At 40.4% G+C, this 27,184-nt stretch overlaps 1 protein-coding gene across 5 annotated transcripts in view; it reads left to right on the forward strand.

The window, feature by feature from the left end:
* The window catches only part of PDE7B (phosphodiesterase 7B), a 314,673-nt gene that overhangs the window by 237,135 nt on the left and 50,354 nt on the right, over nucleotides 1-27,184 (forward strand). For all 5 annotated transcript variants that reach the window (XM_025865829.2, XM_025865819.2, XM_073893971.1 and 2 more), the window contains one exon: nucleotides 2,884-2,967. In XM_025865829.2, coding sequence (XP_025721614.1) covers nucleotides 2,884-2,967 — 84 coding nt within the window. The remainder of the gene's footprint in view (nucleotides 1-2,883; nucleotides 2,968-27,184) is intronic.

Here is a 27,184-nt window from a genome sequence, read left to right on the forward strand (position 1 = left end):
TTACAGTTTCCTCACAACAAGCCTATGAGGTAGGCAAAGCTGCTGTAATTATGCTAATTACTTTAAATATTAGAAAACCAGACCTCCCAGTGGTTATTGATTTGCCCACAACCACCCAAGATGGTGAAATATTGATCCTCTCAGTAACAAGAGTCTCTGAATTACTCATGCATTGCCTTCCCTTCACCCATTCTGCCATGTGGTGTTATCTCCTCGACGTTTCCCTAAACCTAAAGCCTTACAAGATAATGGGCATCCTCTGCATTAGACTGTCAGATGGACGAATGGAGCAAATTTTGGCAGAGGCTTTAAAACCTCTGTTGATATTATACAGACATTTTCTGGGAAAATGGTACCTTCTGAACTGCAAAGTCAGGAGGAATGCTTTGCTAATACTGAGGGGGAAAAAATACAAGTGGACAAGTGATTTCCAATTGGTGAACCTAAAACCCTTCCGAGCAGCCTACAGGGATGACACGACAGGTCAACAAACCTAAAGCCTAGCCAGCTTTGTAGACCAAAGGAATACAGTCTCAGCCATGTGGAAGTTTTGAAGTATATGTCTATCTTCTAAAACTAAAATATAAATCATTTAGGCAGTGCTGAATGTATTATATCATTTTGACATGCTGTATTTTCTCAGTGGCTGCTAAATTTCACCTTCTATCATGTGGGGGTCTGTGATTTTTTTTTAAACCAAGTGTGCACACTCCTTAAGGTTAGTAACCAATGGTATTGAGAACAGAGCTCTGCCGTGAAATTCAGTAACGTAGATTTAAGAACCAGCCCTGCTAATTCTAAGCTTAAAGGACCATAAACTTAGGCAGTCCCTTAAAATCAACAGATATCTACTGAGTGCCTTTAAAGATTTATTTATTTATTCGGGGCGGGGGGGGGAGGCGGAGGGAGGGGCAGAGGGAGAGAATCATCAAGCAGACTCCCTGCTGAGTGGGCAGCCCACTCAGGGCCAATCCCACGACCCATGAGATCATGACCTGAACTGAAACCAAGAGTTGGATGCTTAACCGACTGAGCCATCCAGGCGCCTCTACTGAGCGCCTTTAAAGGGCCTGAGCCCTGAGCTGGGAATGGGTCGGTGAACAGCAGTCCTTTGCTTTCTTCACTGAGCCTCCTTTTTCTCACCTATGAAGTAAAAAGAACAATAGTGACTCTCTTCACAAGACTATTGTGAGGATCCAATGAGATAAACAAGAAAATAAATATACTGTGATGTTTGTGAAAGTGCTTCATAAACTTTCTGGAGTGTTATAAACATGGGGTGTTCAAGACAAGCTGCTGAAGACAGGAAAACCTTCTAACTCTCCCCAGTGGCTTTCCTGTAGCTGCTGGCCATCCACCCCAGGAACGTGCCAAATGCTAACAGCATTCCTTTCTTTGATGTCAGATGTTAGCCATATTTATAAAAGTACTTTTCCATCTTTTCCTCCTCCTCCCACTTCGCTTTATTCCATAAATTGTAACATTCCTTAATATCAGTATGGCACTATAATATCAGATTATACAAAGCATTAAATAAGGTACTAATATAAAATTCAAAGCACGGAATAGTCCAGAGGCTCACAGCTTGCAGTTCGTAAGCCCCAAATACAGCATTCATCTGGAAGGGATATTTTAAACATTGCCGGCGGTGCGGGTTATAGCTGAAGGGGATCTCACCCAGGCCCTGGTTAACTCCAGGAGGTATGAATGGAGGAGAGAAGACTGTCTCTCCTCTCTACTCATAGGCTAGGGCCCCGCTGCCATCTCACGTCCGGGAAAGAGTAGTTTATGGGAGCGGACACATTACTCATGGAACTGAAACCTTCCCTGATTCAGTTCTTCCAGAAATATAGTAGATCTCATGTATTTTTACCTCTCCTCTAATTCCATACTTTATGTACTAATTGGCAAATTTTGTCTTTATATTCACTCTTGTCAACAGAAGACATTCACTTAGAGTCTGTTATGTGCCATACAACACACAAAGCACTATGGAAAAATGCCAAACACATAGTATGCATGGTCCTTGCTTTGCAGGAGTTGAGAAATAAGTACACCCAGCATTTATTGCAAGGCACCTAGTGTTATTTTAGATTCTCCAACCAATGACACTTTGAAGGGAGACAGCTGAGGCTAAGAGAAATAAATTTCCCAAGATCGTACAGGTAGCATCTGAGCCAAAATTGACCACAGTCTGTTCCGTTCTAAAATCTGTGCTCTTTCCATTCTACTTCATTACCTCCCTTGATCGGGAAGGCAGAAGACACATCACAAAGGAAAGTGAACACAGACATTAAAGGAAACCTACAAAAAAACAAGTTCTATAAACCCTAGCGACTATGTTATGTACAATGGTGGTGAAGTGTCTGAAGTACCTGGAGCTAGGCAGGCCTTCACTGAGTGGGTTCTAAAGCAGATCAGTGGATACAGCCTGGGGAACAGGATGGTGGACACCAGTCAGAAGGCAACTGTGCTGGAACCAAGAGAAATAACACTGGGCAATTAAACATGCTAATAAGAATAAAAGCTATAATCCCAGAACACCATTCGTCCTCCCAGACTCAGATGCCTCATCTTTGTGGCTCTCAGACTATGGACATTTTGTAAATTACAAAAATTTTCACTGATCCATCTTCCAGGCAGATCTAAAAGGGAGCAGAGTGCTGCTTCGCTCATTAGAGTATTGCCAAGTTCATTACACTCAGCATTCATTAAATATCCCTTCTCAAGTAGCTCTCTCTTATGCAAGGTGAATGGAAATCATTTTCCTCCTGACATTTGGTGTTGGTTCCAATGACATAAGTGGGTAGGAGCAGTTGCAGAGGAAAAGTGAATACACTTGGCAACGTTTTCAAACATGTGTTTGGATTTTCTGTTTTTTAGGAGATGTACGACTAAGGGGTCAGACGGGGGTTCCTGCTGAACGCCGTGGCTCCTACCCATTCATTGACTTCCGCCTACTTAACAGTGAGTAATCAAGTGTACCTGGAAAGGAACAAACGTTTAAAAAAAAAAAAAACTGACTTCCCTCTGAACTTCAAAACCCTCGGAGGTCTGCCTTCCTTCCTCCATGTCTCCCCTCCCAAATGGAACTTAACCTTTTGTCTTTAAGTAATTCTGGCACTGCCTACCTGCCAGAGCTTTAATGAGGATCAAATGAGATCAGGTCAGCTTTAAAAATGTAAGTCTCATGTTAACCTAACTAGAATTTAAATAAAAATTTGAGAAGAAAAAAATAAACTTCAATAAAGTGGGGAAAAAATTAAAATTAAATTAAAATTAAAAGTTAAAATAAAAATGTAAGTCTTAAAAACTGTGAAGCCCTATAAAGCCCTATACAGGGAAGCTTATTCCTTTCATTATCCAGCACATTCTTTCCACCGTCATCCAGGACTAGACCAGATGAGATTCTATTTTATTGTTAAAACCTCTTCTGCAGCTGCCCCTAGTAACTGTCTGTTGTCTCATTCTCCCTTCTTTATCTAATCGAGGTCCCTGAGGTCCGTTCTTCCATTTCCGATAAAACTCTTCACTGTGGCAGAGCCCTAGAGGTCTGGACTTGCTGCTTCCTCCATTACGAATACTTCAGAAAGTCCTTAATTTCTACCTTTCCCCTTCATATATGACTCCTTATTTGAAGTTTTGCTCAACCTCCAGTTCATAATTCTGTTAATCTCAAATTCCTTTGGAAACCCAAACCATTGACCAGTCACCCTGCCTGATTTCATGTCTTCTCACGATCACAATCATCCTGCACTTCAGACTTGGAGGGGCCAGTGGAGGGAGAAAGTGGATAAATTTCACAGTTTGCTCCAAGGTTTTCAGTGTTTGGTTCTCATGTCACTTCCCATCCATAAATTTCAAAGTTCTGGGTTGCACCCACATAGTATTACTTTCCTTTGGAATAAACAAGTTCAGCGAAAGAGGTAATTTGATTTACCTTGACCCCTAAAACTTACTAAGAGAAGTCAAAACTTGCTGTCTTTAGATCCTCAAAAAAGGCAGTAGGGAGTGGAGATGCTTATAATCTCCTAGCTCATTAAACTTCCCTATCAATGTGCAATATGTTCTGTTTTCTCAGCTCTTTCTGGGACACAGAGATTTGGGGTAACCTTTCCATACTAGAGATAACCTCCCCAACCCAGTCCCCAAAAATACATTCTAGAAGACACAATTGATTTGCCAAGCCAATGCACTATTAGAGATATTGGGGGATATAGTGAGCTCTGATGGTGTCTCTTACCTTTCCATATGACCTCCACTAGGCTGTTCCAGGTACCCATGGAGGTTAACCCTTTGACTGTCTTCAGACTGTACTGATTTCCAGTTGCCAGGCATATGGTTCCACCAAGCAAGATGGGGAAGAGCAAAGGATCCAGTTAGTTCACTGTCTCACAGAGACCAGGACTCTCCAATGCTTCACCTACTAAGTGTGAGATGGAGAAAATAACCCAAAAAGCCTCCTTCAATATTAGACGAGATATTATATCATTATTTCTAATATAAGGCATGAATGAATTAGGAAAATAGGAGATACTTCTCTTCATAATTTCAAGGTCCCAAATGATATAATCTGTTTCTAAATTATCCTACTGTTAACAAGCAACATCAGCTAATAGCAGTTATCTTTGTAAGTGGGGTTATGGAATATTTCACTGTCTACATCATAGGTTTCTGTAACAGTTGGATTTTGGGTTTTTTACAATTAGTTTGTTTTATTTTTATAACATTAAAAAAACTGAAAAAAATATAAAAAATTTAAACAGAAAACCAATGCAGATAATATTTCACTGTATTATTCACTATATAACAAACCACTTACAAGCAGGTACCATCCTGTTACCCCTCTTCTGTAGGTCCTCCAGAAACTTCCTAGTGCCTGGACTCACCCCCAGTCTCCTTCCCCTGGTATGAGATGCTCTCTGTCCCTCCACTCCCATTTTACCCCATCTGTTGCTCATGACCCTCCACACATTAAGTGTCGGTGTTGGCTGTCCATTCTGAAATTCCCTTTCTCCTCTGCTCAGCACTCCACTCTAGATAACTCCTTCAATTGTGTCTCTTTATCAGTAAAGCATGCTAAGGCAATATCAATTTACCTTCATTGTATTTTGCTTTATGGTGGACTCAGTTTTTTTTCCTAGATGTATAAAACACATCCCTAAATAGACTACAAGATCCCAAAGAACTGACCTCTCACTAACTTTTGTTAACTTACCAATTAGATCAAAAGATCCCCTCAAAAAGATTATATTAAATAATTATAAACATCAGTCATCCCCTACATTTTGCTCAACAGCTCAAATAGGACTGAAGCCCTCTGAGGTTTTTCTTTATTTGTGGTACTATCCATTCCATTGTCAAACACCTGCTATACCTGGTTAGAGAGTTGAGAATAGAATCCACAACATGACTGTGGTCACTCTTCACCATTTCTAGATTAGCCTGCAATTACAGCAGCTTGTCACCAGGTAGCAGCAGGTGTGTGGCTGTCTGTGTTGCTTACAGTCACTTAAGATGTCATATTTGTGTCACAGCTCCTACTACTTTATATAGAGCCTATTTAATTCTCTTTAATATCACTCATGTTCTTGTTGAGGTTTGCCTGCCTGAGTTGTTAGTATCTGCTTTCTGCCTAAAAGGAAACATTTTAAATATAATTCTATAATGATTTAAAGATAAACTCCAAAGGGACATTAAATGTACAAAAATGTACATTAAATAGTAAGGCCTACTGCATTTCTCCACTGGCCCTGTTAGCTACTGCCCCAACCTACCATAGTGGAGCAAGAAGATGTCAGAATTATTATCTAAAATAACTTTCTATCAGAACAAAGTTTCTAGACATTAAAACTGATAACTAGAATGAGATTGGGCCAATGACAACCAAGGCAGTAAATCTGTACTCCTGCCCATGCTTGTCTCATAAATAAGATTTTATTGGCAAACAGCCATGTCCTTCATTTACAGCTACTTTCCAACAGAGACCATATGGCCCACAAAGCCAAAAATACTTACTGTACTGCCCTTAACAGAAAAGAGTGACTAACCCTTAACTTAGATTTTTAAACAAAGTTAAAAGTTTATGACATCTCCATAGGTACATTCAGCCTGGCCTATTTTCCTTTGTTAAAGTCATTTAATCCCCAGTGCCATCACTATACTTTGAAGAATGGACTCACACTGACTTAATTTACATGAGATAAAAGTATAAACAGAAAGGGAACTTCCTTGCTGATCCAGATTTTAAATTCCACAGTTACAATTTCTAACTGCACAGACATTGTTCTGGAAGAGGTATCCCTTCCCCCTGTTTTTTGAAGACACGGTACTACCATGCCTATGTACTTGTCTACATATAAGGTGATGTTATATACCTGGTTTGCCTGGCATAGTCAAATTTGCACCTGTTGTCTAGGCAAACTTATTAATGCTGTTTTTCACTCCCTACGTATTCTGGTTTAGACAATAATTACAAGGCCAGTGGATTTTTATAGTTTTTCCTACCAAAAAAAGTTACTTCAAGACAACACCTCTTAAATGTCACTTTTTTTTTAAAGATTTTATTTATTCATTTGAGACACAGAGATACAGAGAGAGAGAGCATGAGCAGTGGGAGAGGCAGAGGGAGAGGGAGAAGCAGACTCCCCGCCAAGCCAGGAGCCCAATGTGGGGCTCGATCCCAGGACCCTGGGATCACGACCTGAGCCAAAAGCAGATGCTTAACCATCTTGAGCCACCCAGGCGCCCCTTAAATGTCACTTTCAATCCGGGAATAAAGATCAGAAAATCCTCCTCATACGAGACGCATCCAGACCCATGCATTTCTTTATTGAGAAACATGTAACATAAAGTTACCTGTTGACAGCGTTTCATTTACTGTTTGTATTTTATAGAATTTAGAAAAGAGCCATTTGTATGAATTTTGAGAAGCTGCTCTGGATAAGTAGCAGAAAAATGTGGCTTCAGCACCATTGTGTGGGACACAGGAATCATAGACCTTTAAAGAAGAGGAGGGAGAGGCAGAACAGAGGGAGAGAAAAGAGTGACAATTATTTTTATTCTGCATGAGATACGAAAACAGGGACCTGGAAGAGGGCAGGAGGAATGGGCATGTACTGACTCAGTTATCCCAATGCCACTGTCCTATGGATTTATGTCATTCCTTAACTCTGGAGGGAAACGAGAGAAGAGAAAACGGAGAGACAGTGTTCTGAGAAACGTGTGGCCACATAGGCGAAAATGTCGCAGAAGCAATCACCATTTTCTGCAGAACAGGTGGCTGCAGCGCCCCTGGTACATCTCTGTCTCCTGGTTTAATGTAATCAGTAGGCTGAGTAGATAATGACTAGGTGGAGATGTTCCCATGGCAACCAATTCAGAGCAACACAATGTGATTTCCACACTCGCGCGGCAAAGGAAGCGACATACAAAGCAAACATTCCCAGCGACTGTGGAGCTTGAAGGAACGAGGCAGCTTCAACTGGAAGTTTTAGGGCAGCACGTTTCTGCTGCCACAGAGAGCCTGGAGCTCCACACCAGCCACGGGGCTTTGCTGGCGGAGGAGGTTAATTGGCTCTTTGGCTTTTCCTGTTGGCTAGTTTGCTAATCTTGATCTTTAAAGTTCTATTCCTCCAGATCTGCCTCTCCAGGCAGGGCCGTTTTAACTGCACAAGCATGAGGTAATTTTAGTAGAGCTACAAAAAGATTTTCCTTTGCTCATTATTGTTGAAATAGAACTAATAAATACTATTTATTTATTGATATGATATATAAATATCATATATATGATATATAAATATATGTAATATATAAATATATGTAATACATATATATTATATTTATATGACATAATACAAACTTACACATATGTATTATACATACATTTGTACACACATATTTATACATATACATTATACATACATTTATACATATAATATGTTGTATAATACATAATTGTATAAATATTATCTATAAATACATATTATATAATGTAAATATAAAATGATATAAACAATGTATAAATATAATTAATATATAAGTATATAAATATATAATAATATCTATTTTTATGGAGGAGAAGTGTTTCAAATCTTTTTAAAAGCTGCCATCAAGGGGCGCCTGGGTGGCTCAGTCGGTTAAGCATTCGCTTTCGGCTCAGGTCATGATCCCAGGGTCCTGGAATCCAGCCCTGTGGGCTCCTCGCTCAGCAGGGAGTCTGCTTCTCCCTCTCCCTCAGCTCCTCCCCCCCAACTCGTGCTCTCTCTCACTCTCTCTCAAATAAATAAAATCTTTAAAAATAAGTAAATAAAAAAATATAAGCTGCCATCTAAAACATAACACCCTACAGAAATATCAAATACGTTCACAGAGGAACCATCAACCAAAAACCACCCAGCATGTTACAAACCATCTGGTACTAAATGATGCCCCCCTCTTAAAAGAGGGACAATTTCCTTACAAACTCAGTTTTCTAAGAAAGAATTCCTAGCAGATGGTGGCAGCCTCTCTGTCATCTTCTGAAAGGTGATTCTTAATGTTACTTATCAGAACCACACAAAATGTAAAGAACCAAAATTAAAATGTTACAGGGTGAGATGTTGTTTAAGGGTACAAACCTGCAACTAGTAAATATATAAGTCCTGGAAATCCAATGCACAGCGCAGTGATTATAGTCAACAGTGCTGTATTATAAACTTCAAAGGTGTTAGGAGACTACATCTTAATTACTCTCACCACAATAATTAAATGATAATTATATGACCTAATAGAGGTGTTAGCTAACACTGTGGTAATCATATGGCAATATATAAATGTATCAAATTAAACACCTTATATACTTACGCTTACACAATATTACATGTCAATTATGTCTCAACTAAGAAAGAAAAAAAGAAAGAGAAAATAAAACATCCTTTAAAAAATGTTATGGGGGCGCCTGGGTGGCTCAGTTGGTTAAGCGACTGCCTTTGGCTCAGGTCATGATCCTGGAGTCCCGGGATCGAGTCCCGCATCGGGCTCCCTGCTCAGCAGGGAGTCTGCTTCTCCCTCTGACCCTCTTCCCTCTCGTGCTCTCTATCTCTCATTCTCTCTCTCAAATAAATAAATAAAATCCTTAAAATAAATAAATAAATAAATAAATAATGTTATGGGATGATTTGAAAGAAGTCATGTTCAGAAGATGATATCCAGTTCTCCCCAAAATTCAGGCCCCCAGCCCCATGCTCTGCAAGCAGAGAAGGGAGGTGCTGGCTGGGACTAGCTCAAGACTTCTTGTGAGCACCAGGGTAATACTCCACAATTTCAAAGTTCAAGAGTTGTCTTCCCCTAGAAGAAAGACAAGACACTGATTGTGGTCGTGGCTCCTTTCTGACTCACCTGGGTCATGCTCCATGCTGTGCACCCAGGGTCTGTGGCTACAAGCGCCCCAGCACTCCACATGCAGAAATGCCAGATGGATGGTTAGGATGTTTAGCCACTGAAATGCCACTGCATTGCGGAAGACACAGTTGATGTTGGCCTCACTGTTTTACTCGTTCCCTGTCACTATTCATCAGTGATTGTCAATGGAGCACATCCTGAGGTAGACATGAGCCAGGTGCTAGAGATACAAAGATAAATGAGACATAGCCACAGTCTTTGAGGAATTTGCAGAGACATAAACCTATACATTTTGATGTGTTCCGATACATTTAATAATACATGCATGTATACTAAAAGTATACATAATATGAGAAACATGTATGTGTATACAGGATTCAGAGGAGAGCGTGATTAACTTTGAGGAAGTTGGGGAAGGGAACAATTAACTCAGTCTTGGGAAAATAGGGAAGGGGTTCTGGAGGAATTAAAATATGAACAGTACTAAAGCAACAATGAAGGGAAAGAGCACTGCACACCAAGGCCAACGTTTTTAGAGCCATTCTAAAATATGTTTCAAGACTGAAGGAACCAGGAAGGAGTCATCAACAACTCTACTCAACTAGATATAAATTTTATTGGAAGATGAGGTATTCAAGTAGCCAAACAAAGAAGTCAAGAGAGATCATTCAATATACCTGACTTTCTGGGGAAAACCATAATAAAAAAGACACAGTTTTCACCGTCTAAAGCTAGAACTGAAAACAGCCATTGCCTTTTGTTAACCTGGCTGACATTGTTTAATGGATTTATTATTTTGTATATGAGTGATGAAAAATAGAAAATCGAAATAGAGAGCCCAGTATTTCCTCTGGGTTGTCACTCATTCATTCAACAAATAGAACATCTACTCTATGCCAAGCAGGCCATGAGGCCAAGGTGCCCTGAGCCACACCAGTAACCGTGGGGCTGGGCTAGCTCCTGTCTCAGACAGCCGTGGGACTGGAGTCTGCCAAAGACACCAAATGCAAATATCTGAACAATTCCTTTCAAGTCAGCAAGGACTGTGGGTAGCAGGACGGCACTTACTATATCCTATACCTGGGCTGGGGATTCTGAGTGCTCAAAAGGAAACTTTTAGATATTCCTTTACCCTTAAAGACCTAACAACCTCACTACACGGGCAAGACAAACATACATTAAACTATACAAGGACTATACAAGAGCCTAAATGATCTAGTTCTAAAAGAATTGACAGAGACAACAAATCAGAGACAAAAGAAGGCAGAGATTACTGAAGTGCTCTGAGCAGGAAAAGAGGACTTCATGGTCTTGTGCTGAACTCTGAAAGATAAGAATAGAGCGTCGTCTAGTTAAGGAATTGCCTAAAAGTGAGACTGAGCTGACATATGGGAGACATTAAGTCATTAAGTGGGAGAAAGTCCAGAAAGTAGTAAAGTATGTTGACTAGAGAGAAAACGAAAGGCTTAGAATGCCAAGATAAGGAACTTGAGCTTGACTCATTAAGCAAAGGGTCACCAGAGAAATTTGAGAAAAACATAGACAGAATAAAATAGTGTTTAAGAAAATTAACTAACACTCATATGTAGGAGGGGCAGACTCAGTAAATCAAGAAAAACGTGATCAGGCTGCAGACTCTGATGGAAGTAGAAATAAGGTATAAATCCAGAGATGACGTGGAGAAAGGAGATAAAACATGATACTGAATGCTGGGAAATCCCAGGGTCCATCTGGGCCACCTGAAGAACTGAGAGGAGATCAACGTGAATAAAGTTGGAGGGTGAGTTAAGGAAAGACAGTGAGCTCAGGGACGGGTTGTTTGCAAGAATGAAGGGGAAATGTCCAAGAGAGAGCTGCAAATAGGGGACCGCAGTGCAGGTCAGACAGGCCTGATTTGGAAGTTCCGCTTGGGAATCACGATCATCCATAAGCCGTATGGCCAGAACGGGTATCCCCAAATCAATAAGTTCATTCAAGGGCCCCTATAATGGTAGTGTATAATAAGCTTGATTTAGCAAAGTTAAGACTACCAATAATAAAACCCACAAAGAAGTAAGTCTCATCAGCAATTTATTTTCCTCTGTGAGAAGCTATTTAGACACCACGATTCAGACACCACCCTACCTCACATCGTGGATTCTGTCCCATACAAACACAGTTGCATATGTCAGAGCCCAGTGGGTTTGCAAACTCACTTGAATGTAGCACAGAGAAATGACCATTTTCTACTGTAGCACTTCCGTGAGTAAAACCCTGACCCCCTCAGAGTCTTTCTGGTATAGTGGCTTCTTTGGATTTCTGGAGACAGTAAAATAGAGGGAAGCCGGAGTATATGAAGTTTCTTTTGACTGAAGTTATCCTATGAGTCACTGAGCTAGAATGAGTTGTTTGTTAACCCACCCAGAAGGAAGCATCAGTCTATCTCCTGTGACTTCATTAATAAACAAAATGAGGGGTTATGTCCTGTCATTGCTACCCTACCTTCAAAGTCCGAGAAGATTTAAATGACTTGCGATGGTCCATATTTAACTATACACGTGAAAAAAGAGAGAGAAAGTGTTCCAGCCTTAGAGTCTTTTGTGTGTTTCCGAACTGAGATCTCAGGGTTTACACACAAGATCAGGAAGATGGTGTTCTCTCTTAAGTAGCAACCCAAATGGCCGTGGGGCACCTGGGTAGTTTATTACTGATGAGTAACCTAAGAAGGGAGGACAGTAGAACCCATGCCTGAGGGAAGTGGCAACATTACTAAGGACAGTCCCCAAGGGAACATGGCTAGTGCGATGGCAACCTAATGACAGCCACCACCATAGCTTTGAGATGAGAGGTGCTCCATCCCAGGTTGAGGCTGCAAGAGGCCAGACGGAGATCCCTCTTGGGAAGGCCCCCCAAGGCTAGAGGTCTCCCGAAGGCCGAGAAGCACAGGAGGGCCACTGTAAACACCAGAAATAGCCGAGGTCCTGCCCACCTAACCACAGGCTGCTTCTCCGCCTGGCCCACCGTGGTGGCCCGGCCCAGAGCCCCATGCACACTGTGCTCCTGCTGCTAAGTGCACACTCTAAACCATGCCTAATGGAGGAAGTTGGCACAAAAACAAGGAGCTTTGAAGTCAGACCTGGGTTTGAATCCTACTTCTCTTGTGAGTGTGGGAAAAGTGCACAAACTACTTTCTGTCCACACCTGTGGAAGGAGATTGTAACACCAGCCTCACTGGGTAGAGGTGAGAGGTGGATGAGATCAGTGTGACCCACAGCCTGTCTTGCTTGTAATAGGTCCATAGTAGATGTATCTTCTCCCCCTACTGAGTACACCCCTCCCCAGCCACCTCTGCTCCTAAGAAGTATCTATTCACCACTCAAGCCCTATCCCAGCGTTATGATCTTTGCAAAGCCTGCTTCCATCCTCCCAGGGGACTGATGATTCATTCCCTCCTCTGTGCTCCCACCACATCTCCAAGAAAGATCCGTCACACTGTTTTGAAACTGAACTCTGGAGAGTATATTTCAAAACGTCCTCAGGCTACCCGATGCAGCAAGCCTGGCTCTGGACCTTCCATGAGTATTAGGGAACCACTGATAGAGGTCAATTATGCCACACACATGTTATAGCAATAATAATAATAGCTAATATGTGTGGAGCTCTTAGGTTCTAGACCCTGCTTTACATGCTTTGCACAAGATTGATGCTTCTAATCCCAACCAGATCCCTAGGAAGTAGGCACTACTATTTCAGATGAGGAAACTAAGGCCCAAAGAAAAGAAATAACTCACCCAAGAAATAACTTGTAAGCCAAAGTCCAAAGCCCAAAAATCCAATACCAGAGCACAAAGTATTCACCATAATGTACTATAATTCCTTTTTAGAGATGAATTTTAACAGTCAAAGGCAATACATGTATGCAATATATTCCTTTTCTGAGTGCATATATAATTACTCATATTAAATATTTTTCATACATTATAATAGTTATTTTCTTTTTATAGTACATTTAGACTCTCTCCTTTTTGGTATAAAAATGCCTCAATATCCTTGAACAAATATTTCTATAACTTACTGAGAAAATATATAATCACACATCAAGACACTAGATTTTGCAACTTTTCAACTATATAGTCCTACTACTCTGGCAGAAGGTGCCAAACGACAGTCGCTCATTTCATTATCTGACCTTGTATTCTTTGATAAGGAGAAGGGTGTGGCGGTGACAGCGGAGGACACTCGTACACTGTCCCTAAAGAAGAAGGAAATGGAATTGCTATTGTGACAAAGTCAGATTTGAGGCTGCTTTAATTTTTCTCCAGGGGGAGTTGGTTATTTCCTGTCACGCAAACTGTTCATCGTCGACAGAAAGTTTCTCAAAACGCTTACAATATGTTAAATAAAAAGAAGCAGGATCTTAAAGACCTCGGTTATATTTTTTAAAATACACCAAAATTTTAACAGGTGTTGTTTCAAGATGATTATTATTACCTTCTTCCTGTTATTCTGTTTTTTTCTACCGTAAGCATGTATCCCTCTTATAATCAGAACAAAGGGGATTTTATTAAAAAGAAAAGGCAATGTCAATCCAAAATGGAATATTTTTTTTCTAAATAAGGTAATACCAAGATCCAGAAAATGAAGCTGCCGACATAGGCCAGAACATTTTATTTGCTAAGCTACCTTTGAAAAATTATTGGAAATTATGAAGCTAGGTACTTCTAAAAGCTCTGTATGATACTTCACAATAATGGCTTGTCATTTCAAGAGAAATTTATTCCAAAAAGCATGAAATCCAAGTTCTAAGTCACGTTTAAACAGCACTTTACTTTTGACAAACCTTTTAAATAAAGGCAATCAAGAGATCTTTAAGCCCGGTTTCTCAGTTTACAAGCAAAAAAACAAAAAACAAAAAGACAAACAAAAAGGAAACAGAGATGCCGAGGCCCTCACTGCAAGGTAATGAAAGTGTTAAGATCTAGGATTCAGGTCTTCTGACATTCTGTTTTTCCACTCACCCGCAGGCCTTCCTTGTTTAAACTTTACTATATATATATATATTTTAGCCCTTGCAATGAAAGAAAGGATCAACCAAGGACTTCCCCTGGCAGTGGGCGGTGCTGGCTCCAGAAGAGTTGCCTATATTTGGATTCTGGCAGCAGAGGCTCTCCGGACCCCTCTGTCCTCCAGCCTCCCGGGCTGGTAAAGAAGGGCTGAAGAGTACATCCCTCCCAGGGCTATCATGAAGGGCATCGAGTGAGTGTGTAAAAGGTCCTAGCACAGCACCTATCACAGTATAAATTCTCAGTAAGTGTGGACTGTTGTTATCACTGGTATCTGTATTTCCCTTTCTCTATGGCCATATGTAGAGTGCTTAGAAGAGTATATAATACAAAACAGTACAGTGTCCTCGACTTATGTTGAAGAAGAGAATGATGTGTTCCCCTTTCCACTTTCCCATTCTTGCAGTGACTCGCTCTTTCAACAAATCTTTATTGAGCCCCCTCTACAATGCTAGACACGTCACTCTCCCAAGTATGGTTGTAAGTAAAGTGGTGGAGAAAAAAACAGTGGCTAGGAATGTAGGAAAGGGAAGGCTTTTTGGTCTTGTTTTTGTTGTTGTTGTTGTTTGTTTGGGTTTTTTTGCAAGACATTTAAGCATGCTGAAATTATGGTGAGAAAGATTTAGTTGAGAAAGAACAATGGGCCATATGGGACAGAAAAGTCACAACTGGGAGTGAAGGATCCTGAAATGTGATGGGGAAGGGCGGGGTCTGGTCTTAGAAAAGGAGGCAGCTCTGGACACCTGGGTGGCTCAGTCGGTTAAGCATCTGCCTTCAGCTCCAGTCATGATCCCAGGGTCCTGGGATCGAGCCCCACATCAGGCTCCCTGCTCATCGGGGAGCCTGCCTCTCCCTCTCACCCCTGCTCATGCTCTCTCTTGCACATTCTCTCTCTCTCTCAAATAAATAAATAAAATCATTTTTTAAAAAAGAAAAGGAGGCAACTCTTTTAATAGAACAAGTAGAAAGAAGGAAAGAATGGCTGCATAGTAGGAAGTTTTGTAGGTTTTGTAGCAGAAAAGTAAGGAATTTCCCACCTAATGCCTCCCAGTTTCTCTCTGAAGTAGGATGCAAGGTGAGGAGTCGTGGAGACAGGGCAATGGAGGACCCTCTGAGCTTGATGGTTGATTATTTGTTGCCCAGAGAATGAGTTCTGCACTCCACCTGGCCACCAGCACTTGGTATCAGAAGTACCACAGCTGTGGAACCACTAAAAGAGAAATTCCTGCAACAACATGGTGGCCTGGCCCCACCTTTGTTGGCTAAGCGTCTGCCATTGCTTTCCCTTTGTGTGAGCCATTATAGAAAAGCCCATCACTATTCCTGTCCTACCCCACATTCCCACCTCTCCCTGAGATACAAAACTGCAAAAAAGGAAATAACCTCATGACAGAGACTCCTCTCTCTTCCCTGTGCTTTTTTGTGCCCTTGGATAATATAATCTACAAGGAACGTTTAGCCATGAAAACAAGTTTTACCTCCGTCTCCCGGGGACTCTGTCCCGCACACCCACCCCACTACCATCCAGAGGAGGAAATTCATTGCATGAAGACAGCTGTGGCTGTCGCTAGTTTACTTCTAGGCTGAGGCTGGGCAGTGTTCTCTCTTTGCTCTTCTTTCCCCATTGGTTCCCACGGAAGGACTTTTAGCACCTTTTTTCCCAAGTTGCCAAGAAATTAGTCAAGCAGAAAGTACTTACATTAGCATAGATTATAAGCCATTTATCCCCCTTCTCTCTCTCACTCACTATTTGTTGACAATCCTTACCATGTGAGGAAGGAAAATCCCCCATCTCTTTTCTTATTCTTTTCTCATTCATTCATTTTGTGCCTTACCACAATAGCTTTATTTTCTGTTTTGGAGACAATTCTGGTAAAGACCAGACAGCTAAAAATCTATGCCAGAAATTTCCTTGGAAGATCTGGAATAAATCTCTTTTTTTTTTTTAAGAAGAAAAGATAAATTAGATCAAACAATTCATATTTATTGAGCAACTACTGTGTGCCAGGCTATAAGTTATAAAAGATACAGGATGAAAAAAAACTGGGGAGAAATGCTGGCACACAACTCAAATAAACATCAGATAAATTGACAGGTGCCAAGGAAGTTCCAATGAAAAAAATCACTGGCCATTCAAGGGAAGGACCTCATCAAGTGATTGGCATTGGCACTTGGACAATGATTGGATCTTTCTAAGTGGTTTTTTTAAGTGCATCCAAAATAAAGATCAGGGGTGAGAAAACTGGGTTCATTCAAAGAGTGTGTGTTTTCTGATCCTAGAGCCAATGCTTAGTGGTGAAGGGAGGGAGTTGCAGGGTTGGAGGGAAAGTAATGAGAATTGATGTTAAAACTAGTCTGGAAACTTTTACTACACGATAAGGATTGGTTAGAACAAGAACAGGGACCATCTTAAATGGCAGTTTGTCATTTACTCTGTAAAAAATAAAAAGGAGAATCACTGACTTGTGAGTAAAGAAAAACACATTTTCTCTCCCTTGTATCTTGCTTAGCAAGTGGTTGCTTCCTGCTGATATTGAAACTAAGTTCCAGAAACGTGCCCGGTTATTCCTGGGTGTGTGAAGAAAATGCATTCTCTATCACATCAACACCTTTAGTCCAGCCTTCTATATCTTAGATCAAGACTTCCTTATCAACATACTTCATAAAGACAACATATACTGGTCTCAGGGCTCCATTCCATTTCAAATTTCTTACACAGGAAGTCCAGGATCTCAAGCCAATATCAATACACAATCTATAATGGTAACTCTAAAATTCGCTGATATTTATTGAAAGTGTTCTATGTGCCATGCTATATATATAAAACCTTACTTATGGTATACACAATACAGTTGCTGGGGTACTCTTTTCCATTTGTTTATTCAGTGAATAGATATTTATTGAGAATCTGTTATGTGCCAGGCACTATTCTAATAGCTCCTGCATTGGGAAAGAAAAAAGTTCCTTCTTTTTGTTTTTTAAAGATTTATTTATTTTGAGAGAGTGAGAATGAGAGAGAGAGAGAGAGAGTACATGAGGGGGGGAGGGTTAGAGGGAGAAGCAGGCTCCTCGCTGAGCAGGGAGCCCGATGCAGGACTCGATCCCGGGACTCCAGGATCATGACCTGACCCGAAGGCAGTCGCTTAACCAACTGAGCCACCCAGGCGCCCAAAGTTCCTTCTTTTAAAGGACCTCTTCTCTTGAAATGTTTTCTCTATCATTTATCCTTCTTGATTATAGCAATAATTATTCCTTTAGGGGCAGTATTAGGTTTCCAAAGTGTCAACATTATTCATGATACCACTGCAAAAGTATCTTACTACCCATGTAAAAAATCATAGGCAAATAGATTATAACACCTCAGAGGGAAATCTCTTAAAAGAGTTGATTAATATACTGAAAGACGAGCATTTTCTAGTCGGTCAAATGTTCTCTTAACTCAGAATTGTCAAATATGGATAACATGTTTTGAAAGAATTCTAATATAACCAAAAACGCCTAACACAAAAGCTATTTGAGGGTATAACTTAGTTTGTCTTCAGTGATTCATGACTTCTCAGAATCTTAGAATTCTTTAGAGCCAATTATTTTAAACAGCTGTTATTAACTGGAACTTCAAAGCAATCTTTCTGAAGAGTTTAGCTTTCTTATTTTTAAAATTTCCATTTGCTGAACCTATAAAGGCCAGTCGTGCCACCCGAGATTTTGAAAATAATCTAAAGCACTGGGTTTTTTTATTTCAGCTGTTTGGAAATGACTAACAGGGTAATACAATGGGTGAATTTCGTCAAACATTCATAGCTGGATAAGTAAGAAACACCCACTCTATGAAAATTAATAATAAGACATGTCACCATAGTCTTATGACAGGAATGTTCTCTCAGTATTTTGAGCTATTAAATAGCTCTTGCCGCTGTAAATCACCTTTGGTATTATTTTTTAAGTGTCTTAAATAGAGAAGATATAAGAGAAGGAACAACTAATGCTCCTTTAAATGATACGAAGTGCTTGTAACCCCTAACCAATGATAATAATGGCATGAATAATAGGAAAGTGTGACTCGAGGTGACTTAAGGACAATTTTTAAATTACATATGAAAAATGAAAACTTGGGCTGAAGTATCAGGAAATTCTAAATTCCATTCCTTAAATTGTGGAGTGGAATTTTAAATCAAGCCAAGAAATAAGTGCAAAGCATCAATAAAATAGTATACTATGAGAAAAGCTATACAAACTAAAAAACCCATGAAAATCACTTTGCCAGACAAAATGAAAAGCCAAATGATAGAATGTGCACATCCTCTGATGTCAAGCTTAGGCCATCTGATTGATTTGGAGTTGAATGCTGTATCCCTATGTATTTTCTTCTTGGGACTAATGGAAATTAATTTTGCTTTTATTCTCCTCTGACATTAATGAAATATAAACTCACAATGAAAGAAACTATTTTGTTCACTGCTAGTCCTAGTGCCTAGAACAATGCTTTGCACATAGTAAGGGCTTGACAAATATTTGTTGAGTGAAAAAACAAATTATTTAAGGTGTTTATTCAAAAAGACTTGTTGCTATGGATGGCATATTCTATTCTTACTGAAGTTAAATTATACATGATATGCTTATAGCGGCAGCTGGAGAGTTTGCCCCATTACAAGAAATTTTTCAAGTGAGTTTATTAAAGAGTATCTTCATAAAGATTATCAATATTACTTGGCAATTGCCTTTAAATCGTGTTTTCCAAGCCAGTAAATCGTCATTACTATATACCCTTCATAGCACCAGTTCCCAAAGTGCGCTATGCATAGGGAAGGATGCAACAGGTGATCTTTTTGTTACAAAAAACAACCTTCTTTCTTTTACTTTAATTATTACATATTTATTTTAATGTATAATAGGAAAAAATGTTAACAAGCACATCCGATCTGTTTTTTATTGGTACCAAATTTATAAAAGATATATGTAGGCACAAATGAATTTATTTGACTTAAAGAAAGACATTAAGTAAATAGCAGTGTAGGCAGATATGGTAAAAAAAAAAAAAAAAACATTATTATGGCATATATAGGACTAAGTTGGGAAAACTCCGATCTTGGTTCCTGCTTGGAGCAGTAAGGCTCAGACAGCAAATCCTGTGTTCTTGGAAGGATCTTCCTGTGCTACTGACAGGAATCTGTTACTTTACTACCTTATCAGCTAAGTTTGTATCTAATAGAATAGCTTTAAGCCTCTCAGATCCAGTGTCTCCTTTTTACAGCAAATATTTTGTAAGATCCTCCTTTACTATCTTAAAAGGATAGCCATAGCCTACTTATTCACTTAAGTTCCCCCAAAAAATCAATCTAAGGTCCTAGCTGTATTATAAAGCAGAAATACAAGAAATTCAGTGTGTGACTTAAATCGTGTTTTCAACATGTAAATGCTTGGGCATAAGCACCCCAGAAGGCATAATGATGTAGTCACATAGCACACCTCCATGCTGAATCATTGTGAGCGTGACAGCCGCTCATGCAGACCGACACCGGTGTGTTATGTGGGTAACACATTAAGTAAATAGCGATGTAGGCAGCTTCATAAGCAGTCTTGCCACTGGTGGTTTCCTAAGATAAAGAACAAGTCCTGGGAAATCCTGTCCACCACGACCTCCCTGCCAAAATGACATCCCTCCCTTAATTTGCATAGTAGTTGCTTTCCTGAAAAGGGAAAACTAAAATGATGCAAAAGAATACTTTGTGCTTATATGTAAAAGCAGGGGAATAGGGTTAGGTTCCAGGTTCAGATCATTATATAAAGGCTTCTCGGGGCGCCTGGGTGGCTCAGTCATTAAGCGTCTGCCTTCAGCTCAGATCATGATCCCAGGGTCCTGGGCTCAAGCCCCGCATCGGGCTCCCTGCTCAGCGGGAAGCCTGCTTCTCCCTCTCCCACTCCCCCTGCTTGTGTTCCCCCTCTTGCCGTCTCTCTCTCTCTCTCTCTCTCAGTCAAATAAATAAATAAATCAAATAAATAAAAACAAAAAAAAAAAAAAAGGCTTTCCACCTACATGAATACCCGAACAGCTGAATGAGACACAGGACAACCATTGGATGTGTGGAACTGTCCCACACATTTCAGGACGTCTAGCATTCCTGGCTCCCTTCCATTCTCCAGTAGGGCCCTTTCCATCATTATGACAACCAAAAATGCCCCCAAACACTTCCCAAATGCCTCCCACACTGATCTAATAAATCCAATAGCACTCTTGGGGTTGTTTCTTAAGCTTTTCATTACTAACTAATGTGTAATTTACTAATCCACTCTGGGCTTTTTATTTATCAATGATAGCTTTTGGTCCTAAAGTATCTTAAAAGATTAGTTCTATGACTTCTAAAGCTATTATTATAATATTCCGTTTTATTATTATAGGAGTTGTATTGTCTTATGGCTTATTAACAGTAAAATTTCTCTTTGGCTTTGAAGTATTTCTTTTTTAGTTAGAAACATATTTATTACGTTCTTATTAAACACTTAGCTACATGCCTTACACAACGGGTTTCACGTCCAAAGAATAAGTATTCTTAAAGCAAATGTCAGAAACTTTGGTTGCTTTAAAGGAAAAATATTTCAGGGCGCCTGGGTGGCTCAGATGGTTGGACGTCTGCCTTCTGCTCAGGTCATGGTCCCGGGGTCCTGGGATCGAGTCCTGCATCACGCTCCCTGCTCAGTGCAGAGCCTGCTTCTCCCTCTCCCTCTGCCATTCCCTCTGCTTGTGCTCTTCTTTCTATCTCTCTATCAAATAAATAAATGAAATCTTTAAAAAAATAAATAAGGAAATAAATAAATAAGGAAAAATATTTCAGAGTGGGGGCTCCTGAAAGAATCTGAAATTCATATAACTAGAAATCTGATTACTGAAAATCGGATACTTCTTGAATTATCTAAGCCTCCCAGGGCTGCAAATTTTGACAGCATAACTTTCAAAGCAGATTCTTGGCATAATTTTGAGTGGGTTTTGACCAAGTCATGCTAGGAAATTTGCACCTGCAGCATTTATTGGGGTATACAAGAAAGAGGAAAAAAATTAATGAAAACTTTCCAGGGTGAAAGACCTTAAACTTAACTGAACTTCTGAACTTTACACCCTGTTGTGATTTTTCTGACACTTTGAAGAATAATAGTTCTGGAGAGCCTCCAAAGAGCACACTCCTCACTCCATTCTTAAACAGTGTGAAATCTGTCAACCCAACCAGGTCATCAAGAGGGCAGACCGTGACCTGTCTTTACTGAGAGGGATGTTCTCTAGGACACTGGAGAAGCTAGGCAGATTTTGCTTCTTACCAAGAGATGGGCCTGGCATTTTGAGAAAAAAACTGATTCCCATTCATTTGGAAAGCTGGATTAGCATGTAGGTTTGATTCAAATATGCCCCTATGTACAACTATACAAGTTACCAAAGTGATGACTTCATATCCATCCCCTTAATTCTTACCAGAAAGCTGATCATTGAAAATAACTAACAGAGCTTTATTTGCAAAGGTGGAAGGTTTAAAACACTTGCCTCAGCTCAAGATAGAACCAGATTTTTTTTAATTAATTCTATTGCGTGCGACAAAGAAACAATATCAGTTAATGAGAGGCGTGGGAACTCTTTTGATGCCTGTTCTACTTTTTAAGTTTTTTTCTACGGAGTTGCTTAACCTTTTGTTACTCTGTTTCTCTGCTTATAAACCTGGAACAATGATAGGTGTTATTAGCTCAAGCTATTTTGTTCAGAGAACTGGGACCCCTGGGCAAAATTACCAAATCAGTTAAGGTTTTCTTTGACTTTTACACCTTCTTTCACTCATTCCTTTGGGCTAAGTGCTAGGGATTAAAAGGTAAATAAGGCATAGCCCCTGTCCTCAAGGAACTAACAGTTTAGTGGGTGAGAAGTAAACATGACAATTCTGAAATGCATGAATAACTGCTTTGCTGAATATAAAGTAGGGGCAGGATAGCTATGGAAACCCAGCACAGAGCATCAGCAACCACTGGGAAAAACAGGGAAGACTTTCCACCCAACTACCTTCTTTCTCCTCTCTCTGCCCTCCACCCCACCTTCCAGCTCTTCCCAGAGCAGAGTCTCCCCCATGACTTCCCTTCTGAGATAAAGCCCGAAGCTTTGGACTGTCTTTTCTGCCTTCCATCAGAATCTATCTATCTGATATTGCATAACTAATTGCAAACTAATTCAAGTTAAGGCAGTCATTGATTGGTTAAGCTAACTCTTTCCATGATACTTGCCATCTGACTGGAGCTGGCTTTACACATTCTACCCATCTTTATTGAGCATGCACAGTATAGGTCAATTTCAGTTCTTTTCCCCAAGACTGATGAGTGGAAGAACCAAGACTTGAACCTGGTGGTCTCAACTCTAGGCCAACGGATCTTTCCTTGGAGTTACACTTTTTTATTCCACTAATTCTAGTGTGCAGGCTCTACCTAGCTTGACAGCCCCACTGGCTGAGACTCTGGGTGAAACAGTAGGATGTAGCTAAACATGGCTCACCTAAGTGAAGATGCAACAGATACCAGGGAGAATGTCATCTCTACCATGGACTCTTAGCTGCTGCTGGAGATCCAAACCCCACGAGGGCACTGCTTAGTTATCCAGCCACACTACCTGTCTACTAGAAGGGCAGCTGGGAGGCCCAAGAGAGTGCACATACCCCCCCACACACAAACACCCAGGATCACTGTTTTCAGCTATGACAGCCGTGGAGGAATAAGAGTAAGCTCTCCCCTTGACAGGGAACTCTCTGGGGGAAGATGGTGTTTCTGCATCATCTTTCACCACCAGCACTGCCCAGTGTCTGGACCAAAGTAAACGTTCAGTTAATGTTTGGAGAAGGAAAGGAGGGAAGGAGAGAATAATGAGAAGAGAAGGGAAGGGGAGGGAAAGGAAGGGAATTGAGGACAATTCTCTTTGGTCGTTCCACAAGTCCTGGAATTGCCAAGTCTCTACCACTTCTTCCTCCATATCCCCCGCTTCAGACACAGCAATTAAACTCTTCATTCTGAACAACCCAGTGCTAATGATCTAGGGCAAAAGAAACAATAGAAATACTTCATATGCTTCTTGGTGCATTTTGATGCCACCCCACCTTCACTCCCTACCATTTCAGCCCCACAACTCCTTCTTGGACAGGACTCTCTACAGCTTTAGTAGATTTGTGTATTGATTTTTTTCTCTTTTTGCCAACACAGGCTTTTGTAAGCTTGTTTCAGAGCTCTATGGTCTCTAGAGTCCTAAGAATAGGAATGTATTCCTGGTTGACCACTGTACCCCTGCTGTTAGGTTTCACCTCATCTGGAAGGACGTGCAAGACTTCATCCATTACCAGAAAGAACAGAACCTCACTGATAGCAAAGCTCAAACCATGTGGGATTCAGAGGGTAGTGTAAAAATTTCTTCACGTTTTGTCTCCGACAGGCTTTCATTGGTACAGAGTCCACCTCCAATGGGTACTTGTATGCCCCTGCTCTTTTTGGTCTCTCTTCTTCATTCCTTTTCTCCTCTCCTGTCCTCTGAGCCTCTCTACCCTACCATGTCCCCTCCACACATGCCAGGGGCCATCTTGCCTCTACCCCTGGTGGGATATTTGACTCCACCAAGGGCAAGGGGCAAAGTGAGTCATCACATTCTTGAGAGTGGAGCCCACTAGACAGAACAATCTTCCTCTTGCTCATATTTTTCACTTCATGTGATAATTTCTAGACATTTTCATACTAAAATATCCCTTGTCCATCACAGCTGAAGTAGAAATGAAAGTAGTGAAGACAATAAGGGTCCATCCCAACACCTTCCTCTGGGTATTTGACATCAGAAACGCTGTCCAGAAAATGTTGTATATTCAAGTATCTAGGACCGAGTCGGTGCTCAGTAAATATTTGTAGGTGAAGCCTAACCAGTGTTTACCACACTGTTTAAATCTATGCACTGAGGCTCAGAAAGTACAAATAGCCAACTCACGATTAAAGGGCTTCCATTTCATTCCTTGACAGCTACCAAAGAATACCATATGTTTATTTAATATCTGTTCCTGAGTAGAATATTATTTCACATTATAAAGGTAATTAGAAATATTTAGAAAACACATAAAAGCCATATGTGTTTTCTGGAGGGAAGGAAAGAGGGAGAAAAGAGAATGCCCCAGGGGGTCACATGAAACAGGGAAGATCATGTCCTTAGACATGATCTCAGTCAGCAGATGCCCTTCAGGTGAAATCTTAGGTGACTTGAAGGCTTGGCTCTGAAATGGTTAAACCAGAGGCTTGTGTGCATCCTGTCACGATTTTATTTTGACCAGCCTGTTTGCCCGAGTGCCTCCCACTCTTTCCCTTCCCTAGAAATTGCAGCTCTGTTCTATGTCCACAACAAAAATGTTTGTCTTTTCCAAAGCTTGAAGCACTAACCAAGGCCTGCAGATTTCTTTGTGTAATAACACAATAATCAAATCACATTAAGTCAGTGTCAGTAATACATGTGTTTTCAATTTTAAAGCGCATAAGTGATTTATTATTCACCTCCTAATATTACATTTGTATGTTTAGTGAGAGAAACAGGAATGTTACATGCATAGAATCACTTCCAAAGTCTGTTATGAAGCTATGTCTCTGATTGTCCCATAGTTATTTTACAAGTTTCCTTTCAGTATTTCTCACTGTGACATTCCTGTTCAATGATATAGATTCTAATCTTCAACTTTTAAATCTTCATCCATTTTAAAACACTTGGACTTATGAGTTATATTGACATTTCCTTTTATTGTTTTTATTTTACTAACTATAATTTTTTAAAGGAAAGGAATCTGAGTATTAATCCTTGACTGTACCCCTGGGAAATAGGGTCCTATGCTGGACTCTCACATGTCACCTACTCTTTGTCTGTTCCTGTAAAGAGTAGAATATAAGGAACTCTAGAACATCATCTTCAAGGTCAGATAAACCTGGATCTCAGTCCCTGTTCTGCTACTTATCAGTTGTGTGACTTTGGATACATTACTAAACCTTGCCAAATCCATGGCTTCATCTGTAAAATACGTCTGTTACTATCAACTTCACAATACCCACTTTTATGAAAATGGAGTGACAAATGTCCACTACCTAGTAGATGCTCAGTATTTCCTAGTACCATCACTCCTAGCCTCAAGCCCTGTTCTTGCCATGGACAGAATAAATGGAATAGGAGGCCAGTTGATTTGTTCTAGATGAAGTACATCGGTTATATCTTTGGAAACAGTTTGGGTACCTATGCAGATGGACACTGCAATAGTCATCTAAAACAATTCTTTCTTCCTTCTGATCTAGCTCCTTGTGAATAAAGCTTTCCATGGCCTGAATTAATGGTATAAGTCTTAATGGAAGCTCGTTCCTTAAGAGCTTGTTCCACCAAGAGTTATAGATGTGATTACACCTAAGGTGCCACTTTAAGCAATAGAGAGCCATGGACCATAAGAGACAAATATCAATGTACAGATAAGTATCTCAAGTTCCCTACTGAACTAGGGTGGATATTTACATTTGAAGAGTATACTCCAGCCACTTCTAATGCCACTTGATTCAATCAAAGGATTCACTCAGGTGAAATATAATTCAAGCAACCTTTTTAACCTATGAAGAAAAAGGAATTCACTTAAAATGCACTACTTTTCAAAGAACAAAATATAAAGGATCCTTTGCTGGTCATTTTTCAAGATGCATGTTCCTATCCAGGCCTCTACCAATGGATAAACTTAGCACTAATCTGCCATCCTTCTCGAGATGCACTTATAATCATTGCAGAAAATCCAACAAATTCAGAAAAGAACTAGAAGTTCAAGTTCTTCTACACAGGGGATCAGCCCTGTTATCTGTTGTGTTAGATGAATGAATCTCCCCTGTTCTGGATAATTCATTCAGTTCTATAATCCCATGGTGGTGCCCACTGGGAGCAAGGTTATGTGCTGCTGTAAGACAGGAAAAAAAAAATCTTATACCTCAATCAAGAATCACCTCATGCCTTCAGTCCTTCATTCAATAAATACCATCATAGCCAGGCCCCACGCTATATAAGACATGACCATACCCTGACAGTGCTTCCAATAGCATGCACAGCATCTGCTGCATAGTCAGAGAGCTAGAAATGCCAGTTACTACCATACCAACTGCAGTGCATGAGGAGAATTCCCAGAAGGATCTGAAGGCACCTGACCGGGGGGTGAAATACTTGAGGTGGGCTGTTGAAGGGTGGATGGCATTTCAATGGGTGAAGATCGTACTCTATGGGAAAGGAATGTAGAATTGTACGGAAGTGGAAAACCAGGCAAGATCTGCAGGGGGAGAGGGGGAACAGCAAAAACAGAGACCTATTTATCTGCAAGGGGACTGGCGGGAGATAAAAATGGAAAAATAAGTTGGCATCACATTTAGAGAGCCATGAATACCAGGATAAATAATATGAACTTACCTAAGTAGACACTGGGGAGTCATTGAAGAATTTGGAGCAAAGGGTTGACGTGGTTGGGCTTGTGCTTAAGGCATAAATCTGTCCGTGGTAGGTGAGGTAGATTGGTGGGGACAACGGGAGGCGATCAGAGGGTTTGTCCGATATCCTGGGACAGGAGAGTGAAGCACTCACAGACCGAGTGAAAGCAGAAGAGCAGGTGCACATTATAACACACATCTGGAATTTTTGTAGTGAAATGGAACAGTTCAAACACATCTCTCCAGATAAAAGACCACATTTAGTTTAAATACATGCTGAGAACTAG

Source organism: Callorhinus ursinus, unplaced genomic scaffold (genome assembly GCF_003265705.2).
Source record: "Callorhinus ursinus isolate GAN/ISIS: 27379988/994484 unplaced genomic scaffold, GSC_fseal_2.0 scaffold6, whole genome shotgun sequence".
NCBI classification, from domain to species: domain Eukaryota; kingdom Metazoa; phylum Chordata; class Mammalia; order Carnivora; family Otariidae; genus Callorhinus; species Callorhinus ursinus.